This window comes from Sceloporus occidentalis, unplaced genomic scaffold (assembly GCF_023333645.1).
Source record: "Sceloporus occidentalis isolate IW3139 unplaced genomic scaffold, rSceOcc1.0.p SCAF_144, whole genome shotgun sequence".
Classification (NCBI taxonomy): domain Eukaryota; kingdom Metazoa; phylum Chordata; class Lepidosauria; order Squamata; family Phrynosomatidae; genus Sceloporus; species Sceloporus occidentalis.
Window position 1 is genome coordinate 1,950,342 of NW_028317124.1, and position 23,971 is coordinate 1,974,312.

Consider the following 23,971-nt stretch of genomic DNA (forward strand, 5'->3'; position numbering starts at 1 on the left):
TGTGTTATGTTTTGTTATGTTACTAGCTTTCTAGAATGTTGCCCAAATTGTGATCTTTCTCGCTTAAGCATTTAATATTTCAGCCCAACAAAGAGAAAAAGTCTTTAATATAAAAATGTCCGTACCTTTTGTGGAGTTCGTGTCTGCAACCATCTCGCTTCCAGAGTTATCCAGAGCCATTCTGTAAAACAGCAACCGAAACATAATATAAAACATAATAGAAAACATATCTATATATCCCATAGTACATAACTGTGGAATATGATGGTGCTATATATATAATAATAAATATTATTATTAAAAATTAAATTCAATAATTGTGTTTTTGTGAGTTTCCGCCAATATCGAAATATCGTTACTTTCTTAAAATATTTATAAGACAAAATGTTGCACAATAATAGCATCAAATGGCATAGTGTAAGAAGGATAGTTTAGTCACCCTAACACTTTTTTTAGTGATTACCTTAACAATACTTTACCTGTATACTAAGACTGGTCGCGTTTAGTATTTTAATTCCACCCTTGTGTTTTACACTATTTTTTTTCCGTAATTTGTTATAACTAAACAAAATTTATAAAACAATATTTCCTTAAAATATATAAAAAATTGCATTTTTATTTGTATTGCTTATTGAATTAGAGGCAAATATCAACCTCAAAGCAAAACTCATACCACGGGAATGGGTGGTGGATTTGAGAAAACATCCTAAAATAAAACGTTAGTCTAATAAGAAAGGTATGAACCCTATACTATTTTTTTTCCCATTTATACAACTAACATGGCTGGTCCTGAACTACACGTGTGATTAGTAAATCTTGTATGTAATGGACGTAATGAGTGTATTTACCTGGGAAAGAGATGCTTCTGCCTCTGTAGCTCACGGGACTCTGATTTTGTTTCTGGCTCTCCTCTTTTATCTTGGGTGGTTTATGGTATATTTTATGGCATACAGTTAGCACCTTGAATCATCCCTAACGCTCCTTTTTTTCCCCCTCTTACATTTTTTTCCAGTATAAATTCCATTGTAAAAATGCCAGCAGCTAATTAACAGAGATTAGATCTCCACCTAGAGGGGACCGAAGCTGGACTGGAGTCAACTTTCTGCTGCCTTGGACTAGAAGGTTTATGTTGGCAAAGCAGCTATGAAAACAACATACAATATATAAAATACATTTTTTTTTGTAAATATTTTATTATATCTTTTCATGTGATAACACTGAAGAAATTATCTTTGCTACATTGTAACGTAGTGAGTGTGCCGCCTATTTAATAGTGTAAGTTTGCTGTCCCCTCAAATATAACTCAACACACAGCCATTAAGGTCTAAACCTTGGCAACAAAAGTGAGTACACCCCTAAGTGGAAATGTCCAAATTGGGCCCAAAGTGTCAATATTCTGTGTGACCACCATTTTTTTCCAGCACTGCCTTAACCCTCTTGGGCATGGAGTTCTCCAGAGCTTCACAGGTTGCCACTGGAGTCCTCTTCACTCCTCCATGACAACATCACAGAGCTGGGGGATGTTAGAGACCTTGCGCTCCGCCACCTTCCGTTTGAGGATGCCCTACAGATGCTCAATAGGGTTTAGGTCTGGAGACATGCTTGGTCAGTCAATCACCTTTACCCTCAGCTTCTTTAGCAAGGCAGTGGACGGCTTGGAGGTGTGTTTGGGGTCGTTATCATGTTGGAATACTGCCCTGCAGCCCAGTCTCTGAAGGGAGGGGATCATGCTCTGCTTCAGTATGTCACAATACATGTTGGCATTCATGGTTCCCTCAATTAACTGTAGCTCCCCAGTGCCGGCAGCACTCATGCAGGCCCAGACCATGGCACTCCCACCACAATGCTTGACTGTAGGCAAGACACACTTTGTACTCCTCACCTGGTTGCCGCCACAGACGCTTGACATCTGAACCAAATAAGTTTCTCATCAGACCACAGGACTTGGTTCCAGTAATCCATGTCCTTACTCTGCTTGTCTTCAGTAAACTGTTTGCGGGCTTCATCTTTACAAGAGGCTTCCTTCTGAAACGGCAGCCATGCAGACCAATTTGATGCAGTGTGCGGCGTATGGTCTGAGCACTGACAGGCTGACCCCCCCCCCACCCCTTCAACCTCTGCAGCCATGCTGGCAGCACTCATACGTCTATTTCCCAAAGACAACCTCTGGATATGACGCTGAGCACGTGCACTCAACTTCTTTGGCCGACCATGGCGAGGCCTGTTCTGAGTGGAACCCATCTTGTGAAACCGCTGGATGGTCTTGCCCACTGTGCTGCTGCTCAGTTTCAGGGTCTTGGCAATCCTCTTATAGCCCAGGCTATCTTTATGTAGAGCAACAATTCTTTTTTCAGATCCTCAGAGAGTTCTTTGCCATGAGACGCCATGTTGAACTTCCAGTGACCAGTATGAGAGAGTGTGAGAGCGATAACACCAAATGTAACACACCTGCTCCCCATTCACACCTGAGACCTTGTAACACTAACGAGTCACATGACACCGGGGAGGGGAAATGGCTAATTGGGCCCAATTTAGACATTTCCACTTAGGGGTGTACTCACTTTTATTGCCGTGGTTTAGACATTAATGTCTGTGTGTTGAGTTATAGTTGAGGGGGCAGTAAAGTTACTCTGTTATACAGGCTGTACACTCACTGCGTTACATTGTAGCAGAGATCATTTCTTCAGTGTTATCACATGAAAAGATATAATAAAATATTTACAAAAATGTGAGGGGTGTACTCACTTTTGGGAGATACTATATATATATATATATATATAGTTGTCCTGATGAAAGTCAGTAATGACTGAAACGTCGACTTGACTTTGAATAAAATGAAATTGTCTATTTAAAGACCTGGAGTGCTTACCATCTTTTTGAAAGTGTTTTACATGGAAACTGCTGGTTACTAGCACCGGGCTTGGAATATTTGGAATGGTGTGCAATGGACTCTGTGAGTAAATATATATATATATATATATAAGTGTGTGGAGCTGTTGGCCGACCACCCACCCGCATACCTGAAACTTCCAGGCTGCAGCTGCACAGAGCCCTCTTATAAGGTAGACTGATGACATCTTGGACAAGGCTGATGACATCAGAGGGCAGAGTCGATGATGTTAGGGGCAGGGCCCACCCTAATGACTTTACATTTGAATGAGGGGGGTTGAGGGAAATGGCCATGCGTGCAGAGTGGGGTTATTTGACTCTAGTAGCCCACCGAGCATTTGCCCAGTCTGTTAGATAGCCAGCGGGGCCCTGATCACTCCATGGTTAGGAATTTTCTTATCAACAGCAAGGGCAGAATCCAAATGTCCTCCATCTTCTGTTAGAAAGTACGAGTAGTACATCTTAAGTTGTTATTTTGAAGCCAGGAGAATACCTTCTGGACAAGAGTCTTCCACATTCTGAAAGGAGGAATCCTCTCATTCTTCGTCTCCGGAGAATGCTTCTTGGGAAGGTCAAATTTGGGTAGGTGCATTCTAAAATGGATTGGCCGAATGCCTATGGAACCGGAGGTAGACAGAGCTCGGTATCAATGCTAACACAAGGCCATGGTTCACATGGACCTTAAGGGCCACAAGTTTTGGATACCCAAACCTGAGCGCAAGCATCGCAATAAAAAAAAAAAATCATGAAACTATTTTTTTTTTTAGACACAGATTTTCGGACTCTATTTACCCAATTTACTCCAAATTTACAGAGCATGACCAATATTTTGAGTACTAAGAAAATTCACATGGAGCCGCACAGCACTGCGGAATATGATGGCGCTATATAAAACAATGAATAATATTAACTGATCTATCACTTGATTTTGTTTTATTATAGACATTTTATCCACATAAATATTAAAGAAACTACAAGAACGGAGATAAATACTTTTTTTTTAGAACAGAGATTATATTCATAATTACACTTAATATTAAACTGCAAATTATTTTCAAGGGGGATACAGTTTAATCCATACAGCAAGCAGAATATAATATCAGCAGGGCCAATGCCGACTCGCAGTCCTCAGATTAAACGTTCATCCTTGGGGTCTCCGCCATCTTGGTTTTTTTACACCATTGAAGAATGGAATGCAGTTCTCTTTCAACATGGTGTTGGTGGCGGCTTTTAACAATCCAAGCCGACTGGCCATTATTATTATTATTTTCCGGGGTACAAAGGTTGGACGTATCAGTGGTGGTTCTGTCCGTCGTAAGCCTGGGGCACGTTGTCACATACTTTGGTGCTGCCGGGAAGCCCAGACATCATGTATTAGCTGCTATATGCAATGGTCCATCAATCGTCCTTCATTTCCAAAGTCCACCATATTTGCTGACTTTTGTCTTTATACAAATTGAAGTCTTTTTATTTTTCCATCTTACAAAATATTCATCAGGTCGACTCAGCTCTAAGAAAGAAATACAAAGAATTCCCCTTAATATCAAAATAATGATAAAGTGCATTAAAAAAAGAACATTCTGGGTTTATTCATAAAATTATAGTCCAGACTTGAACGTTTCCGCTCCTTTTCTATTCTTAGTTTATTGTCTGGATGGTGGTGATGCCCAAAGATGTCGCTTAAAATGACTTTAATATGAATACTATTTACGTCTGAAGTACTCCGCGGTGTTCTATTACAATGTTTTTATTTAAATATATCTTTAAATGATTACGAATGTAATCCTACTTTAATTAATTTCTCTCTTCTCTACACCCGGTGATGGATCTGCCAGCTCAGGCTGACTAGGTCTAAGTCGGCATGTTCAGTGCGGGGCAAATGGGGACAAATTGCCGTCTTGGGTGCTTAATTTCCATGCTGTGTTCCGCCTGGGTAAGGTCTAGCCAACAAGGTCTGCCAACATACATCTCTGGATACTATTCTGACCGAGTGCCCTGAATAACCGCTCAAACAGAAGGCAATGACAGATTATTTTGCGGAGTAGAAGCTCTGGGTTTAACCATGTATTTACCTTTTAACTCTTGCTGAGATGTGTGCCAAGTTTTTCTTTCCGTATTAAACTGGCTGCATATGGGATCTGCAAAATATGTGAAACAACACAGCGGTCAATTCTGAAAACTATAACTCAACATTGCAAAGATACACAGACCTAAAAAGTTAAATACCGGTATTAAGTTAAAAACCTCCCAAAATAATGTGACATTGTGCCATGTTCCAGACATTTGAGAATCTTTCAACCCAAAGTCATACTACATTCATTTCCAGTAGCTGAGCATTAGGCATGGCATCATATATTATAAAATATATAAGTGTACTTTCTCCAGGAGAAATAGATTGTAAGCTCACGGGAGCCCGGCTTATCTTCTCCTTCTCCGGTATGGAATCTGGGGGAGTTAAATTAATAAATGTAATGTATGCTAGCCAGCAGATTCCCCTTTACCTAATATATTGATTTGCCTTAATCTTTCAGTTCTAGGTTTGTCTTTTAATGTATAAAAATTACTGTAGAAATTTTGAAACTGAACAAATAAATAATAATAATAATAATAATCATAATAATAATAAGTATAATAATACTGATAAATAATAATAATAATAAGTATAATAATACTGATAAATAATAATAATAATAATAAAGTAACCAGAGCGTGTACGGTTCTGCAGATGAAACTGCCATAATTAAAGTAAGCACTAGATGGCGCCATAGCACTGAACTACTACAGCCAGTTCTGCTAAGCTTGGCTCAGCCCCATATCTAGCACAATGTATAGGACAAATGACTATACAAAACAAACTCATTTAATATGTGCTGTGCAATGGGGATCATAACCAGTAAGTCAAATGTTTCTTGCTACACCCCGTGATCTCTTGATTGTAAGCTTGCGAGCCAGGTCCTCTCTCCCTAATGTAATGTTTGTCTTTGTCTGCCAGCTCTAGTTTTGTCAGACCCTTTGAATGTAGGGACTGTAAGAAGTATCAAGCATCGCCAATTAAAAGAGACAGTCCCTGTGTGTTCTCCTTCCCTATTATTACTATTATTATTTTTATTATTATTATTATTATGATTATTATTATTATGACCTTATTTTTATTAAGTGGCAACAAAGTATGGGTAATTGAAACAAAAGGAGGGGAGAGAAGGCCGAGTAGGAGGTCTGTTGAAGCAGTAGTTAGGGGTAAGCGATCTTAGGATGCCAAAGAAGATTTAAAAATAAAATCAACTGAAGGGAGGGCAGGTTTCTGTGTGGCTTAAGATAACTGCTAGCAGAGGGCTTGTGGTGTTTCCTCCCCTGATGCCCCTTTTTTCTAGGAGGTCAGATTCTTTGCTGGGTATGAAGGTATCGCAGGGTTCTACAGCCCTAAAAGCAGGGCCGGCCCTACAATTGAGCCGAGTGGGGCAATTGTCCCAGGCGGCACTTTTGAAGAGGCGGCACTTTGCCGCCCCAAGCACCCTTTTTTTTTAACCCCTTAAGGACAATGGGCGGTCCCTAAACCCATTGAAAACAATACATTTTGAGCCCGTACATGTACGGGCTTTGTCATTAAGGGGTTAAGAGGAGGAGAGAGAGGGGAGCCGAGTGGTTTTCGCTTGCGAAGTTTTCAGTACCCCCTTGGCGCCCCTCTCTCTCCTCTGCGAGCCCTCTAGCTCGGTCTCGGTGCTGGCTTGTAATGCTGAGCGCTGGAAAATGATGTCATTTCCGGTGCTCAGCAGTAAAGCAGCGCACACTGCAGCGTAGCAGGGAGACTCGCCGCAGGACTGCTGAAAGGTAATTGCAAAGGGGGGGGGTAGGGTAGATAATAGGGAGGGAGGGTAGATAATTGTAAACTTCGCCCCAGACGGCATTATGTCTTGGGGAAGCCCTGCCAGCCCTAAAAGCTCCATTAATGTGTATAGAAACAGCAGGAAACGGCTTTATAAGTTAAACAGTGTAAATAAAACGCACAATTCTTATCCTTAGTAATTATATAAATAGCCGTCTTAATAAAACCGTTCTCCTTAGCCACATCTCTAACCTTTCCCCAAAACAAATGTGGTCATCTTTGGCCATTTGAGTTTGAGCACTTTATAGCTCTAAATTAAATCAGGATGAGGCCTAAGTGGTTTATTATCATTATAATCACATTTACCAAATCTTAGCTAGACCCTGGCGTTAGCTGGAACTCTCCTGCCGTCTTTAATATATATATATATATATATATATACACATATACACACACACATACATATATACATTATATATATATATATATATATATATATATATATATATATATATATATATATATAAGTATTATTAAACACTCATCTACAGACACCAGACAAGCCAGAAGGCTTGCTTTTCCCTCAGAAATCTCATGGCACAAGGGATTCTGGGTAGGCACATGCAAATAAGGTTAACAATTATCACACAAATCTTATATAACTTACAATTTGTAACTGCTGAACCATTTCTTCCCTGTATGCCAGCTCCCGCTTCATTTGATCATGAAAATTATCTGAGGGAAAAAAAATTAAATTAATTTAAAAATTAAAATGAACTCTACATTTGATGAACAAACATGCGTGTACTTTAAGGCAAACCTGACTTATTCTATGGTACAAATAGCAGAAATGTTAAAACCATTTAGAAGTCATAATCTAAAACTAGAGGGTGGTAGATAAGTGGAACAGTCTCCCAGCAGACGTGGTAGAGGGTAATACCGTGAGGGAATTTAAACATGCATGGGATAGGCATACGGCTCCTGAATCTAAGACGAGACCAACGACTGATTAAGGTTTGAATCTGGCTCTGCTTGGGGTCACCTTATATAATAGACAGTGCTTGGTGGTAGAGCTCAAACACCCAGCGCTGCGTTGGGTAATATGTCATTGTATTGAGCCAGCAAATAAGAGTGAAATTATTCGATCCATCGCGAGGGTTCAACAGGCGATGGAAAAGATTGTCTGCTAAGCAGGGTATCCAGAAAGCAGACGGGATAAGAAGGGTTTCTTAAAGGCTGATGTTCATGTAACAGGGAGCTGCTCATCATCAACACAGTGTAAGCGTGAACATCCGTCCAACAGCCTGCCTGTGCCTGATTTCACCAAAACATCGAAACGAAGGCAAACTAAAAACATCATCCTGAAAAAAATCCTGTGCCAAAACTCATTCATATCACCATGGCCCTGAATTATTGAATATTTAAAGCAAAATGTGAAATAATCCTGAAATGATCCAATATTTGCAGCAAAATGTGAAATAATCCCTGAATTATCCAACATTTGCAGTAAAATGTGAAGCCATAAATAGCCCTCCTTTTTTTCTCTGGATTTCTCTGGATTATGTGGGGTGAGGACACCAGGTTTTATAATTGAGGCTCAAATATTTGGGACCTTGGACCCCAAGCATTCGATGTTCGAACTCCATGGAGACCTGCGAGGCTCGTTCTACTTTGTAAAATGCTTTGCAATCCTGCTTTTTACCTAATTATTGCCAGAGGTCCCAAACATTTCGTTTCTATAGACGAATTAATAGCGATGCTTCCCACCGCTTTGTATTTATCGGTTAGCGGCCGTCGCTCTACTCATTTAAAGGTTCATTAGGTATTTAATTCACACAAGAATTTCCCGCTAAAGGTTTGCAAAAATAGTAAAAACTGGTCAATTTCTTTAACATAAACTAAAAGCCTAATCATAGAGGGTACGGCCCCTTCACACTTAAACCCAAAAACTTAATTCCAGATTTATACTAAAACAAAACATATACGAATGTATTATAATTAATGTGATTAAATTAATGGATTAAAATTATTTATATATATATATATATATTTCAATACATTAATTAGAAATAAATTAGATGACCTCTGGTGTAAAGAGGACAAATTAATATATATATATTTTTTTAAATGAGAATACTTTTAATACTGTAACATTTTGAGCAAACCCCTCTCCCCTATTTTTTATTACATGCATTCACACCAAAATAATAAGGAAATTACCTTTTATGATAATCAATATAAAAATAAATACATTAAAAAATGTCAAATGAAAAAACTCTCTATTTACAAAACTATTGTGTGGGTGATAGCGTTCTGCTAAAGAAATAAAGGGCCAAAATAATTATTAATATTTTTTTAATAATGAGAATACTTGTCATACTGTTACATTTTGAGCAAAACCCCCCCCACACACTTTTTTTCTGATATGCATTCACACCAAAATAATACGGAATATTACCCTATATAATAATCAATATAAAAATATACATAAAAAATTTCAAATGAAAAAACTCTCTATTTACAAAAAAATTGTTTGGGTGATAGCGTTCTGCTAAAAAAAAAAAGGGCCAAAAAAATTATTTTAATATAAATATATATATATATATATATATATATGTATACATTTTAAAAAATATATATAAATATAATATAAAATAATTATTTTAATGTAATATATATATATATACACATTTTTAAAAAATATATAAATATAATATAAAATAATTATTTTAATGTAATATATATATATATATACACATTTTTAAAAAATATATAAATATAATATAAAATTATTATGTAAGAGCAGGACAAGCGAAACATCTCCCTAATCCCCCCATGAAGAGCAACGTAAAACTTCCATCTAAATAGAAAAGTGCCCCCCGCCCCTGAGTCGTGGGAGGCAGCCAATGAATAGAAATTATTTAACAAGGAAACAGTTGCTGATTGGCTGTGTGCTCCAGGATGCGCGGTAAATGTATGTGTAAAGCCTGCATACAATGGGGTTGATGGCCGTCATGGCCGCAGTCTACACATTAAACGGCCAAGGTTCTAACCGGCCGCGCGGAATTATCGGAGAGAACGGGAAACAACCCAACAAGCCCCATTGTCTCAAGCGCGGAAGCTTTTAGACGGCCCCTCGGGAGAAGACAGATGGAAATAAAATTATATATCGGTTTGGTTCGCAAACAACCTAAGCAGGTCTGGAAAGGATATGTATTTTTAACCCTTTGTATAATGATTTAGACAACAGAGTGAGTTCCTTTCAACTGCGCTCAAGTATACTCTTTAAAAAAAAAATTAGAATGTGGAGTAAGAAATCATCTGTTACACAATAAACCAATCTTTAGGAAATTAATGACACTGTGTCTTGCCTATTCTATATCATCCGGTGGTCCAAAAGATTTAAAGGGGGCTCCAAACCCAAGGCTTCTTGGCGCAGAACTGGGTGCTTGGACGCTGGCACTAATCACATGAGCTGGTAATGACTATTTATTACACGCAAGAGCGCTTGCCACCATAGCCCTGGCTTATATTTTTGGCAAAACCGCCTTATGCTCCATAACATAACCTCAGATAACTGATTTCACGTGTTTTGAGACATATCTGCTTACGAGGGGGGTCACCATTATCGTACGGCCCTTGACCGTATTTTTCTTCTAGGGATCAAAGAACCTTCCAGAATATTTTGGTGGGTCGTTTGTTGCCTCTCCGTGACGTTAGCATCAAGAAACCTAAGAAGGAAAACCCTTCCAATGGGGGGGGGGGGCTGATTGCTTACACACCCACGACTCAAAGAAAGACAAGGTTCAAAATGACACCAAGGTCGCCCCCGTAGAGAATCCACCCTGACCTTCATCTTATATTTATATATTGATCCTGATAAAAGGCACAACACGGCCAAATGGCTCCCCCGGAACATCTGAGCTGCTACTTAGAAGATCTTTGGAACCACCTAACAAATTCACGCCCCAACATTCTAAGACGGAACGCTTTCAATAACAATATTAAACACCAACTATGTTATAGTACGACCATCATCTAATTGGGATAGACTACATTTAAGGGGAAGGTTTGGGAAGTGACGAGATCCCCAAAAAACCAAAAAAAAAAGTGTTGTTCCCAGTAATTTTGCCAAATACTTTTTGTAGGACAATCTGTCTCGTTTTCAATTATTTAAATGTCATTATACATTTGTATTCTTTTCCATTTGAAAAGTGTGACAAAATCTGTTGGCACTAAAGATAAATCCTAATAATTTATTATTGTATTCATGCCAGAAATCTCATTGCATTTTAAAATCAGTATAGACTTAAAAATAAAATCATTATTATTATTATTGTGTAATTTATTATAAATTCAGTACGCTTATTAAAAATGCTAAGAAAAATAGGCAAAATATTTTTTGAAAATATTGGGATAAATGTTATGAATTTTACTTTTTAAAAGACAATATGTGGCCAAAATGTAAATATTAAATAATAAAAACAGCCGATATATTTTATTAACTTTTTTTAAATTAAAATTTAAATATTAAATCGTTTTTTTTTTTTTACTTAAATCACCTGTCTCTTGTGCGTAAAACCTGGCTACCCAGCCAATGTAAAAATTGCATAAAAAAAAAAATAAATAATAAAAATAAATAATAATAATAATAAAAAAAAAAAATATATATATATACAGAAAGGCTAATTTTGGTGGCAGATTGTAATGAAATTGAGTGAAAGTGAGTTTTTAAGGAGAAAATGATGCTTACTGAAAACAGGAAAAGACGGAGTCCCCTTTAAAACCTGAAATTCCTGCTCCAGTCGCCTCCTCAGATCTATTTGCTCAAACAAAACTTTCTGAAGTTCTTCTGAAATAGACAGAAACACAAAATAGTGGTTGACTAAAACAGGCAGGAGGCTCAGAGACACGTCAAAGGACTTTACCGAGAGGAACAGCCTCTCAGCAGAGGTGGTAGAGAGACTAACACAGCGAGCTTAAAAATCTTCTCTGAATAGATTTAATGCAGAAAGCCATGAATATAAATGAATGCAATATATTATTTTTAAAGTATTATATTACCGTGTCATGTATTGATTGATAAGAATGCATTCATCTCAATTATATCCACCCCAGGTGCATTTATTATTCATACGTTGCTTGGTTCAAGAAGACCGCCGTCTACCTGGCTTTACAAATAACCCTTTTTAATGGATGTAAGGGGGCTGCGTGTAGAACCCCCTGCTTCTTGGTGCCTTTCGGCAATGCAGGGGTTAATCCGAAAAACGATGCTCATTTATAAGTTAATTAGGGACGGCCATAAATTGCTTTATGTCGGATCTCCTTCGTGCGCCGGAATAGAATAAAGGAGTTTTTAAGGGTAATGAAACCCGGTGAAAATGTATCAAAATATTTATAATTCAGACCAAAAGTAGAACCGTGTTAATTCTGCCCCCCCCCCCCGAGAATAAAACATAAGGGGCTGTAAATGCATGAGTCCGTTGGCCTGGGTGGTAAAGAACGGTTCTAGAACAATTAGTTTTGGTTCGAGGAACTAAAAAAGTTTATTGATACTTCCGAATTGCCAATTTTGGGTCTTTTTGTCGGCTCCGTGGGAGCAGAACCTTGGATGGGATCTTTGGGGTTTTTGCATCATATTTATTATGATACATTTTGCAATCCATTCCATTAATTGCCATGGCAACCATTTGCACCAAAAAAAATACTTTCTAATATAATCTATATTTCGTTTTTAGAGAGTTTAGAGGTTTTTGTTTAGGACAAATAACCAATTTTATAAAAACAAAATATCTAAAAAAATATAGATAAAAAAAACCCCAAAAAGAATATGTGGGATTTTTATACAAATGATCCAAAAATGTTCCTGTGGTTAGTTTTCTCATCACAGAAACATTCAGAAAATTTTATTTGACTGAGACCACGTAATGCACATCTGGTACATACGATGTATCTGCCCACAGATCGGCCCCATTCGGCCCCCGTCCAGTCCTTTCTCCTGCTGTAAAGACTCAAACCTTAATCAGCCTTGGTCTCATCTTCAGGAGCCGTATGTCTATCCCATGCGTCTTTACATTCCCTCGCTGTATTGCCACTTCTGCTGGGAGGCTGTTCCACTTATCTACCACCCTCTAGTTTTAGATGAATCCCATCCATCATATCCTTGTACATTCTACTTTACGAAATCCAAAAACGTTCTCTTCTCTTAATGAAGAGATTAAAAGTTAGTATTTTGAACCGAAAATAAATATATATTTAATTTTTTTTTTTTTGGGGGGGGGGGTGGGTGAAGAGCTATGCAAGCGTCTTATAACTATGGCCAAGATGATCACATCATATATATATATATATATATATATATATATATATATATACAGCTCTTTGTCCCCTACATATAATTATATAGGGCGACCCCCTTCCCAGACAGGAAAATGTAACTATTTTGGAAAGAATTTTACCTTTTCCCATATTTCCAACATCTTTCTTCAGCGTGCTGTTTTCTTGACTGGCCTCTCCTACGGAAAATAAAGAAAAGCAGCTTAATTTTATGATCGTTGCGTTTGGATTTTCTTACCATTTCGTCCCCTTTTTATTGCCACGGAGTAATTGACTTTTTTTAAGATTAAAACATTTCCGTGGGTAGTGAAATGTCTACATAAATTTCAGATTAAGAGCCCATTCAGTACACATTTTGCCGCAGGCATGCAAGAGGTTACAGGGCTGGCTTGGCGGATTAACCATTATCTTACTCAGAATATAAATAGACTTTTATGCATTTTATGCTGGGTTTACTGGGTTTACTGAGAGGATGGTAGATACAGGGAACAGCCTCCCAGCAGAAGCGGTAGAGGGTAATACAGTGAGGGTATTAAACATGCCTGTGGTAGACATACGGCTCCTGAATATAAGACGAGACCAACGACTGATTAAGGTTTGAGTCTCTACAGCAGGGGAAGGGGGTGACTGGACAGGGGCCGAATGGGGCCGATTGGATTTTGATTATTTTAATCTCAAAACTATTATTTACATATTTAACTGTAAAATGTATGATTTGCTGAAAGTGATAACTTCAAAATGTGTTGGAAACTTGATTGCACTCGACTGTAAGCTCTTTGGGCAAGGCCCTCCTTGGCTCTTGTTACTTTTTTTCTTTTTACGTCCTGTCTCCCCATTGTACAGCCCCGCGGAATATGATGGCGCTATATAAAACAATAAATAATAATAATAATGAACCGTTACATGTTTAACCACGTCATATCACAGAACAATATGGAGAGCAAACCCCGGAGAGCTTTTCCTGTTGGCCCTGTATAATGTGTACTTTAATCATTAAGGGGCGTTTTAAGGAACCTCCTCTATTATAAGTATTTTGTAGGAGTTTGTCCTCGACACTGGAAAGTTTTAGGGCTCATCTCTTCTCTTTAGTGAATAGACCCCCCCAATCTCTTCGGGGACCACTGATTCTAGCAGTGGAATCCCAGCCGATAAATGGACTTTTACAAGATCAAATTTGTCATTTTTTATTTAATTAAATGAATTGCTTGGATTAGAAATAGGCACTTCTCAATCTTGTTACTTAGAGCCCAAAAAGTTTGGGGTCACTTAGAAATGTCCTTGTTTTTGAAAAAAAGCACCTTTTGTCCATCAAAATAAATGAAATGGATCAGAAATCCAGCACAGACGGGGTTAATGTTGTAAATGACTATTGTTGCTGGAAACGGCTGATTTTTAATGGAATCTCTTCATAGGCGCACAGAGGCCCTTTATCACTCCCATCACTCCAGTGTTCCAATGGCCCTTTATCACTCCCATCACTCCTGTGTTCCAATGGCCCTTTATCACTCCCATCACTCCTGTGTTCCAATGGCCCTTTATCACTCCCATCACTCCAGTGTTCCAACGGCCCTTTATCACTCCCATCACTCCAGTGTTCCAATGGCCCTTTATCACTCCCATCACTCCTGTGTTCCAACGGCCCTTTATCACTCCCATCACTCCTGTGTCCCAATGGCCCTTTATCACTCCCATCACTCCAGTGTTCCAATGGCCCTTTATCACTCCCATCACTCCTGTGTTCCAACGGCCTTTTAACACTCCCATCACTCCTGTGTCCCAATGGCCCTTTATCACTCCCATCACTCCTGTGTCCAAATGGCCCTTTATCACTCCCATCACTCCTGTGTCCCAATGGCCCTTTATCACTCCCATCACTCCTGTGTCCCAATGGCCCTTTATCACTCTCATCACTCCTGTGTTCCAATGGCCCTTTATCACTCCCATCACTCCTGTGTTCCAATGGCTCTTTATCACTCCCATCACTCCTGTGTTCCAATGGCCCTTTATCACTCCCATCACTCCTGTGCCCCAATGGCCCTTTATCACTCCCATCACTCCTGTGTCCCAATGGCCCTTTATCACTCCCATCACTCCTGTGTTCCAATGGCTCTTTATCACTCCCATCACTCCTGTGTTCCAATGGCCCTTTATCACTCCCATCACTCCTGTGCCCCAATGGCCCTTTATCACTCCCCCCAAAAATTGCTAAAATATAAATGTATTTTGGATATAAGAGCCTATGGGTATTGGTATTACAACACAATACTTTATATCATAATATTCTGGAAAAGAAGAAAACCTAACAAAACTTTTATTTTTATTTTGAATCTGGGGAAACCTTAATATTTAAATAATTATCTAATAGTATTTTTTGGGGGACTGTATAACGTCTTTGAGGGGTTGTTCTCAGCAGACCCTGCCAAGACTTCTTATCTGGGAACTTTTGCAGCTGGTGGAATCCTAATGCCTTTTGAACGGGACGGCGTTGGTTGGCCGGGTCACCGAAGGCTTTTATATAACATATGGGAAAAAACTAAACAAAAAAGGCCAAAAAAAAAGGGACCACCTAGGTCTCTGAAGCTTAATTCTACTCTATATCTTCTCTTTGAAGGCTGGTTCTCTAAAAGATATCACAAAATTGGTAGATTCGGAGAGTGGAGTATTCTGTCCACAAAAAATAAATAAAATAAATACAATTAAATAATTTTTCATAAAATAATAAATACATTTTAACAATTTTATTCCTTAACGTTATTATTGTAACCAAATCTAGTTATGCTTTAAGACAATATGCTGGTTAAAAGGCAGCAGCTGCTTAATGTATGGGGGAGTTTGTACGTCTGATCTCCCTATAGTTCTTGGTTTTTAAACTATTGGCTTTGATAAGTAATACATTTTGGGCAGGTAATATACATTCTAAAAGAAAGTAAGATCCAGAATATGATGTCATTCCCCTCTTATTGTTTTGAAAAATGCTGACACTACAGATTATTAAAGAGGATCCATTGTGGGGTCGCCACACACCATGCTGATATTTGAATTTCTTGTCCAATCAGAATTGTCCATCTCTTCTCTCCCAGCCTTGCAAAAGGCTGCTTGAACCAATCAACAACAATCAGCAACTTAACAATGGGGGAGATACGAGATAACTTAAAAGGTAGGAATGGTCATGCAGATCTTGGGACATTGCTTATTTTAATCTGGAAACACTGCTTCTGTGAGACGCAGGATTGAGGAAGAACGGACAGGTCCCCTTTTATGTTCCCAGTATGGATATAACCAGTTGACTTTGGCAACCATCAACAAATCACATTCCAATGCAGTACGTCAAGGTCTCAAAGAAGAAACCTGGTAGAACCGACTAATCTACCTTCTCTGACCCCACCGTTTTGGATTTTGGCTTTTGTTTTGGACTGCTATGGATACAAGCTGTGAATCACGCCGAGTGGCACCTCTGAAGGTTCTCCTGCCACGTCAGATCGGCCCCATTCGGCCCCCGTCTGGTGTGCCCGTTTCTCCTGCCATAAAGACTCAAACCTTAATCAGTCATTGGCCTCGTCTTAGATTCAGGAGCCTAGGCCTGGGATAGGCATATAGCTCCTGAGAACATGGTCAGAGGACATGGTCTTCTTCTGGGTTTACTTGCTATTGATTGGGATACGTAGAATATTGATCACATCCATAGCAAATAAACCCAGTAGAAGGCCATGTCCTCCGACCACAACGTAGGCACGAAACACGGACCACATAGATATTTTCCAACGAAGGTCTCATTGAGAAGTTGAGTTCTTCTGGAAAGAAGACCACATGGTCCATGTTTTTAGATCTTCTGTATGATTATGAAGAAGAAGAGAGGCTTTCTTCTCCATGGACCCCGGTGGTTCCAGTTGACTATCCATCAGCCCGTGGCCTTTCTCTCTATTCCGCAGCGTTCCGTGAACAGCTACATGTATTCCTCACACCCTCTCTCTCCGTTCCGCGCTCTCTCTGTCTCATTTGACAGGCAAATTTGCAGACATCGCCTGAGGATAACAACCTCGTTTGACAGTCAATTAACCGTGAATAGTCAAAGCCAAGGCGGTTTGCATTACATAAATGGAAAATTAGATTCCCTTTTTTATTTTTTTTCGTCTTCTTTTTTTTTTTTTCTCTCCCAAGAAAGCAAAACCTCTCCTTAAGACGCCGCATTAGGCAACTTAGTATCAAAACTTCTAATCACGTTCTTCCCGAGCCCTCGGAGACATTTAGCAATCAGTAAAAAGAAAAAGAAAAAAAAAAAAAAAAAAAAAAAAAAAAGGTGGTTTCATTTAATTTGTATAATGTAATTTTTGTAAATGTATTATACATTTTCTGTAGCAGATCATTATCATGGAGATAATATAAATGTTGCCGGCGATGTCGTAAAACACCTTTAATGTCTTTCTGACAGATATAAAAAAGCAATAAACGGTGATCCTTTTTAATGGAAGGTTTGCGAGGAAAACGTTTCAATTATTAGCGTTCCGAGCCGTTCTCATTGTGCGGATTTCTAAAAATCCCCCTTTTTTTTTTTTTGATGCATTCCCCGGCAATTAATAATCCCGCTGCCGTTAATGCTCTTTTTTATTTGTCTCCTTCGTATGTGTTTATCCCGGTGTAATATCTGATTAGAATGGGTCTCATTTCCCTTGCTCTAGAATTCTCGGGCTTACGACCGCGTTACGAAAGAGACTTATGTTTTGGGCTACGCGCGTCGGATGTGTCATTAGAAAGCACGCTACCTGCGATCTGCCGCCAGAATTCGCCGCCAGATGGTTCCGAATCCGTTATGTAGAAATGCATCTCTTTGCTCTTATCTGCAATGAGGACCAGTAGAAAATAATCAATAAATCAATAAATATTAATTAATAAAATAAAAACACAGACTCTGCCGGCAGATCGGCCCCATTCGGCCCCAACTAGTCGGCCCGTTTCTCCTTCTCAAACCTTAATCAGTCGTTGGTCTCGTCTTAGATTCAGGAGCCGTATGCCTATGCCATGCATGTTTAAATCCCCTCACTGTATTACCCTCTACCACCTCTGTCGGGAGGCTGTTCCATTTACTCCCCTCTCAAAAGTAACATATTCAGGGATGGATATATTTATTTTTAAATATGTTATGACATATCATAAGAGATTATATAATAAGAAAATATCGAAATGATATTTTTATGCTTAAAGTTAGTTCATGTGAATCCCATATTGGCCATGGAAAAAGAAATGGATATTTGGTAATGGTGACATCAGATTGGGGGGGTTTCAGGATAATTTGGTCTTTTCAGAGAATCAGCCAGAAGAAGAAGGGCTTGCCCTCTAACGCAGAATGTTTAGCCAAAGAGTATCAGCTTTACCAAATACGCCATTTTTTTATTTTCTTATACTTTTTGTTAAGGAATTCTGGGGTTGGATGATCTGGCATAAGAAACATAGAAGTTGCCAGTGGATCGGCCCCCATCCGGCCCCCGTCTAGTCGCTCGTTTCTCCTGCTGTAAAGACTCAAACCTTAATCAGTCGTTGGTCTCGTCTTAGATTCAGGAGCCGTATGTCTATCCCATGCATGTTTATATTCCCTCACTGTATTACCCTCTACCACTTCTGCTGGGAGGCTGTTCCTCGTAGCAAACGTTGTAGGCCTAATTCTCACCTCTATCCAGTTAACCCTTTGATTGCCAGCAGGCTGTGCCATCTAAGCTCCCTTTTGGCTTTTCAGGGGTGCAATAAAGGCCATGTTTTTTTTTTTCTGTGCACCTCCATAGATTTCTCTTTTTGTTCTATAATTATCGGCCCGTGTTTTTTTCGCTGTATTGAAATACTTGTAATCGGGAATAACTCCCATCAATCTCATCGATCCGGAATAAACCTTCTTGTTATGTTCTGCGACTGAACGGCTGAAATTGGTGTTAAAATAATCTTTTTCTTTCCAAGACCAGTTCAAATGCAGAAATGTAGAATTTCAACAAGCAGACTAAACACCTAAACTGATAAAAAAAAGTATTTTTGCACCTTTTTTTTACAGAAGTGAACCACCAGACGCTCTGATGGGTGGTAAGGAAGGCTTACTTTACTGAGAAGGTAGTGGATGAGTGAAACGGCCTCCCAGCAGAAGAGGCTAAAACAGTAAGGGAATGTAAACATGCATGGGGTAGACATACGGCTCTTGAATCTAAAGCGAGACCAACGACTGATTAAGGTTCGAGTCTTTACAGCAGGAGAAACGGGCGACTAGACGGGGGCCGAATGGGGCCGATCTGCTGACCGATTTCTATAAGAATTAATGAGAAATAATACCTTGGAATGAATCTTCTTTCGATAAGCTGGGGCTGCTGTCTTCTTTGCTTTTCTGTGGCTACAACAAACAGACACGTTACATTACATTTAGATTGTATAGCGCCAGCACATTCCGTAGCGCAGCGGTTGCATTTCTATACCTTTCCTGAAATATTCCATCCCCAACGCTACGTAGGATGCGTCTAATACGCTTTACATTAAAGCCCCCTCCGCTAGGGGAGAACCAGATACAAAAGTGTCATAAGCCACATTCTGCCCTCTCATGTTAACCCTTCGGTTTTTGTATTTGCATCCCTGATAAGAATAAAACACATTTTTGGGGAACATAAAAGGGAAAGACAAATCAGTGGTTTTAAGGTTTAAAATTATTTTTAAATCTAAAAAAAAAAAAAAGCTATTTTGAAACGCGTATGTATTTCTCAAATAATCCGCGACCCCATTTTTTAGGAATTTTTTTGTACATTTAGTTTTTATATTAACACTTTTTTTTTTTTTACTGCGGAGACACATATTTCGCAGAAAATTGTTCTACTTTTTATAGCGGCAAAAACATTACGCAATCCCCATTTTTTTTTTGTGGCCCCTTATAATAATATACGGTATTATTATTATTGTGTAGGTTTTTTATATATTTTTTTGTTTTAATTAATAAAAAACATTAAAATAAAATTAAAATAAAAAAAATCTAAAAAATGACCCCCACCATACTCGTAGAGGTCATGTCTTTTTAATAAAAATTCTATATTTTATGTTTGAACCCCACCATTAATTTAAAACATTATTTTTTGTAATCCCTTTGACCTCCTATTCTCTTCATTGCACACACAAAAAAAATCAAGATTATTATAAAACTTTGTATGCGCTACTTTCTTTATTTGAAACAAATAGGTTTATACTGTACAGCGCGTGCCGCTTTGTCCCCCCCCTCTGTATTTGTTCATAAATATGTAAAAAGCCCAAGAAGAGAAGGTTAATATGCATGTTGAACATTTGATCTCTGTGGCGTCGTGTTAAAAAGCTAAACGCGTCGAAAGGCTTCGTTCCTGGAGGGCATTCCGTTATCAATCTTATTATGCCTACGCCGGCCGCTCAGCCCGCAGCTGCATTTAAATAATAATAATTAGCTTAGAAACCTATTTACATCTTTGTAGCAGATCTCCTCCAATGATGTATGACAGATGCTCGAGTCTTTTGGGGTGGAATGGTGATTTTCTAGGCTCTCGGTTTTCTCCCCGTGCGTCTCGTTCCTAGGGAAGGGAGATCTGTCTTTGGAAGCTTTCTCTGTGTTTTCTGTAAGTCCTCTGCTTTGGAGAAATTGACTACTGAGGCTGTCTTCTTCTTCATCGTCTTGCTGTTTGTTCGTCTCGACGTCCACCTCTTGTTCCTCGTCCGAGCTGTCGCTTTGGTAGCTACAGCTGGTTCCTGGAGAAACGTGTCTGTCTGAAGTGAAGTCCTCCATATTCCCATGGAGCTTAGCAATGCTCTCTGTATCTTTCACCACCGGCCTGAAAGCCGAATGGTAGCTCTGTTTTCTGATGGGGAACGTTGGTGCGTCCAAGATGTTGGCTCTGGTTTCGGACGGTGGCCTGATGTCATTGGTCACCGGAGAGCTGGAACATTCCGCCTCAAACAGGTTGTCTCCAGTGTTGCTGACGTTGCTGCCGTCACTTTGGTCAGACAGCTCGAGGAAGGCCTGTCTCAGTGTTGGGTTGTCTGTGATGGACGTAAGGGCGCTGGGTTGAGGTTGGAGATACGTAGGGACCGGGAGACCACCAGGGGTTCTCGGTGGCCAGAACATACAAAAAGGGGGGTAAAATGCATCTTTTCTCCCAGGCCAGAACAGTCCCGACAACGCACTTGTCTTCTGGCCATTTACCGAGTCATTGTCATCTTTTTTCTGACACAGGCCAAATGCCGGGAAGGTGTAAGGGCTTGGAAAAAGGGTGCTTGCGGGGAACTTTTGCAACATGCCAAATCCTTTGCTGGGGACTGGAATGACAGGGTAACTGCGTTGGGTTTTGTTGGTAATGTTGGAAGGTTCTATCTCTTCCTCTTCCTCGAACCTGGGTCTCTTCTGGTTGAGATCTTGCCCTATCATGTGCGGCAGAACCCCACCGGATGGCTTAACACTAGAAAGAGTATGGCAGTGTCCGTGACTTAAGGCTCTTTTGCGACTCCCTCCATTGAACATGGCTTTCACATCTTCCCAGGCAAATATCATCTCTTCTGGAGGACTCTTATCGGATAATTTTAAATGTCTTCTCCACGAGTTGAAGTTAGCAGCATCCGGCTGCGTGTATTTCGCCTCTGGGGTGCGGTGGGAGTGGAAGATGAATTTATTTGGTGAGAAGTACATGTTGCAGTAGGTGCATTTGATGCATTTTGCCCGGGAACTATTATACCTGGCTGGGATGAAATTTCCTCTGCAGCCCCACGCACATTCATGGGTGACATCAAATGCAAAGTTATCTGGAAGTTTAGGGGGCCTGTTCTCCCCCAGGAAAGATTTGCACAGTCTCTCGGCTTCCCTCTTGGTTATCATCCCACACCTTCTTGAAGATATTGGCATAGCTCCTGCCCTCCTTAATATCTCCAACTGGACTGGAGTGCATTGTACGCAAGTGATACCCAGTGCTACTCTTCGGTTGTGGATCTCGTTGTAACTGTAGTTCTTAAGAAGGGTATTGGAGATCTGGGCAAGACACAACCTCTCTTGACCATCAATGACCAGCGACACGATGGGAATACCATAGAGTATAACCTGGCTGACTTGGTTTGGCTTCATACTCGAGCTGTTGGACCTAGACTGGCCCAGAGAGTCTTGCTGGTAGGAACTGGGGGGAGATGCTAACAAGATGTCACTGGTTACTGGTAGTGGACTAGTAGCCATTTCTTAGGGGTCGCGGACACAAACAGCTTTCCCCGGCCCTCTTCTTAACTGGAAAAAAAGAAAAACAGAATAAAATAAAATATGTTGCCATTATTTCTCATATGAAAAAGAGGATGTCATTAATTATTTCAAGGAATTGGCTTCTTCAAAACTCCCCACAAATAATAATACATTTCTCCATTTAGAACCTATGCACACAATCAATAAATAACCGGTATTAAAGATATATAGATTTTTCTATTAAAAAAGAAGAAATTAAATGCCCTTAAATAGAAGAAATATCCTAGAGAGTATGTTTTAATTGTGTTTATTTTTAACAATGTTCTAGATAAACGGGTAGATTTCTAGCTAAATAAACTATAAATGAAGTAGAATTTTCTGCAGCATAGCAATGAATACAAAATTTACATTTGTTAACAATCAGTGTTGTATGTCTTGCTACAGGGCTTCTAGAAAGCAAAGGTTCCAAGTGATTTAACTCTTAGTTAACGTGCAATTAACCTACTTAATGTTAAAATTTGGTTACAGGCTTAATGATGAAATTCAATGGAAAAAAACAGATTTCTAAAATATTGAGGCCACAATAGCATGATGGATTAAATCCTATTGCTATTACTAATAATGGAGACTAATTTATTGTAATACTGCCCCAAACCATTAACCTTTTAACCTGGTTAATACCAAAAAAAAATTCAAAAAAAATGTGTTTTTTTTGGGGGGGGAGCGGGGTGCTAAACATTTAGTTTAATTCAAAAACTGCATTTTTTAAACAAAATCTTAAACCTTGTTGTCTTAAATATAGAGCATTTTTATTATTTTTTTACACAAAATAAGGATTAGTAAAACAAAAACCATTATTTATTTAACATGCAATCAGTGATAATTCCTGTGTTGCTTAAGATTATTAATAAAAAGCTAATAATGCATTTTTTATTTAAACTAATTGTAGCAATTATTTGGTCTACACGTTTATGTATTAATCTGTTCATCTCTGATTAATTATTTACAAACATTACTGATTATTGCACACCTTTTTTTAATAGACATACATTGTATGTTCTTTTTAATCTTCTTCTACATCCATTTAATTTAATTAATTTAACTACATGTTATATGGAAATTACTTTGTACATTTTAATGAAAATCATAAAAAATAAGACCAAGCTTATACGTGGATTGTAGATTTTTCTAGTTACAGTTTTCCAATTATCTGGAAGATGTTTGAACATATGATGTACTAATATTTACCAATATATTTAAATGAAAGAAGTTGTTTTTGCACAAGCCAATTTGGTAAAATAAATAAATAAAATAAAGAAAAATATCTGAAATTATCTTAGATTTATCAGCTTCTTACACATGTATTTTTATTTGAAATAATATTTTTAATATTTGAATTCAAGCATTTAATTTGTAGCTTAAACTGGCATTTTTTTTTTTTGTTACATTTTTTTAGCAAAATGCCAATATATTCTGCCTAAAATAAGATATACATCAGTCGGTGATAATTCTTCCTGAACTTTTCTGAAATGTACGTGATTATTTCTAGGATTTCGAATTTTCGTTTTTTTCCCTCAAATAATACACACCCCTGTAGATACAAAACCTAACAATTTAGGTAATGTTCAGTAGCCAGTTAAGTAAAGTGGACTAATTACTGTAGGACGTCTTTAGTTGATCTGAAATCGCTTGCAGTTAAATTATTACATTGCTACAAATGTTTAGAA

At 38.7% G+C, this 23,971-nt stretch overlaps 1 protein-coding gene across 1 annotated transcript; it reads right to left on the reverse strand.

Annotated features, from left to right (window-relative positions):
- Window positions 1-4,964: 4,964 nt before the first annotated feature.
- Window positions 4,965-22,244, reverse strand: LOC149280897 (SKI family transcriptional corepressor 2-like). Its single transcript, XM_089499994.1, has 7 exons — window positions 20,496-22,244; window positions 19,355-19,412; window positions 17,809-17,883; window positions 13,171-13,227; window positions 11,466-11,564; window positions 7,380-7,447; window positions 4,965-5,027 (listed from the first exon to the last, which is right to left on the reverse strand). The coding sequence occupies exons 1-7, from the start codon at window positions 22,242-22,244 to the stop codon at window positions 4,965-4,967; spliced, it is 2,169 nt and encodes a 722-aa protein (XP_089356120.1).
- Window positions 22,245-23,971: the final 1,727 nt, after the last annotated feature.

Bases quoted from the DNA above. Each gene is read 5' to 3' on its own strand.
- LOC149280897 (XM_089499994.1), bottom strand. From the start codon at position 22,244: ATGGCTACTAGTCCACTACCAGTAACCAGTGACATCTTGTTAGCATCT. The intron at 19,413-20,495 runs GTAAATAGGTTT...TGTTTGTTGTAG, and splicing joins AGGAGATCTGCTACAAAGAT to CCACAGAAAAGCAAAGAAGA. The intron at 17,884-19,354 runs GTATTATTTCTC...TCCTCATTGCAG, and splicing joins GAAAGAAGATTCATTCCAAG to ATAAGAGCAAAGAGATGCAT.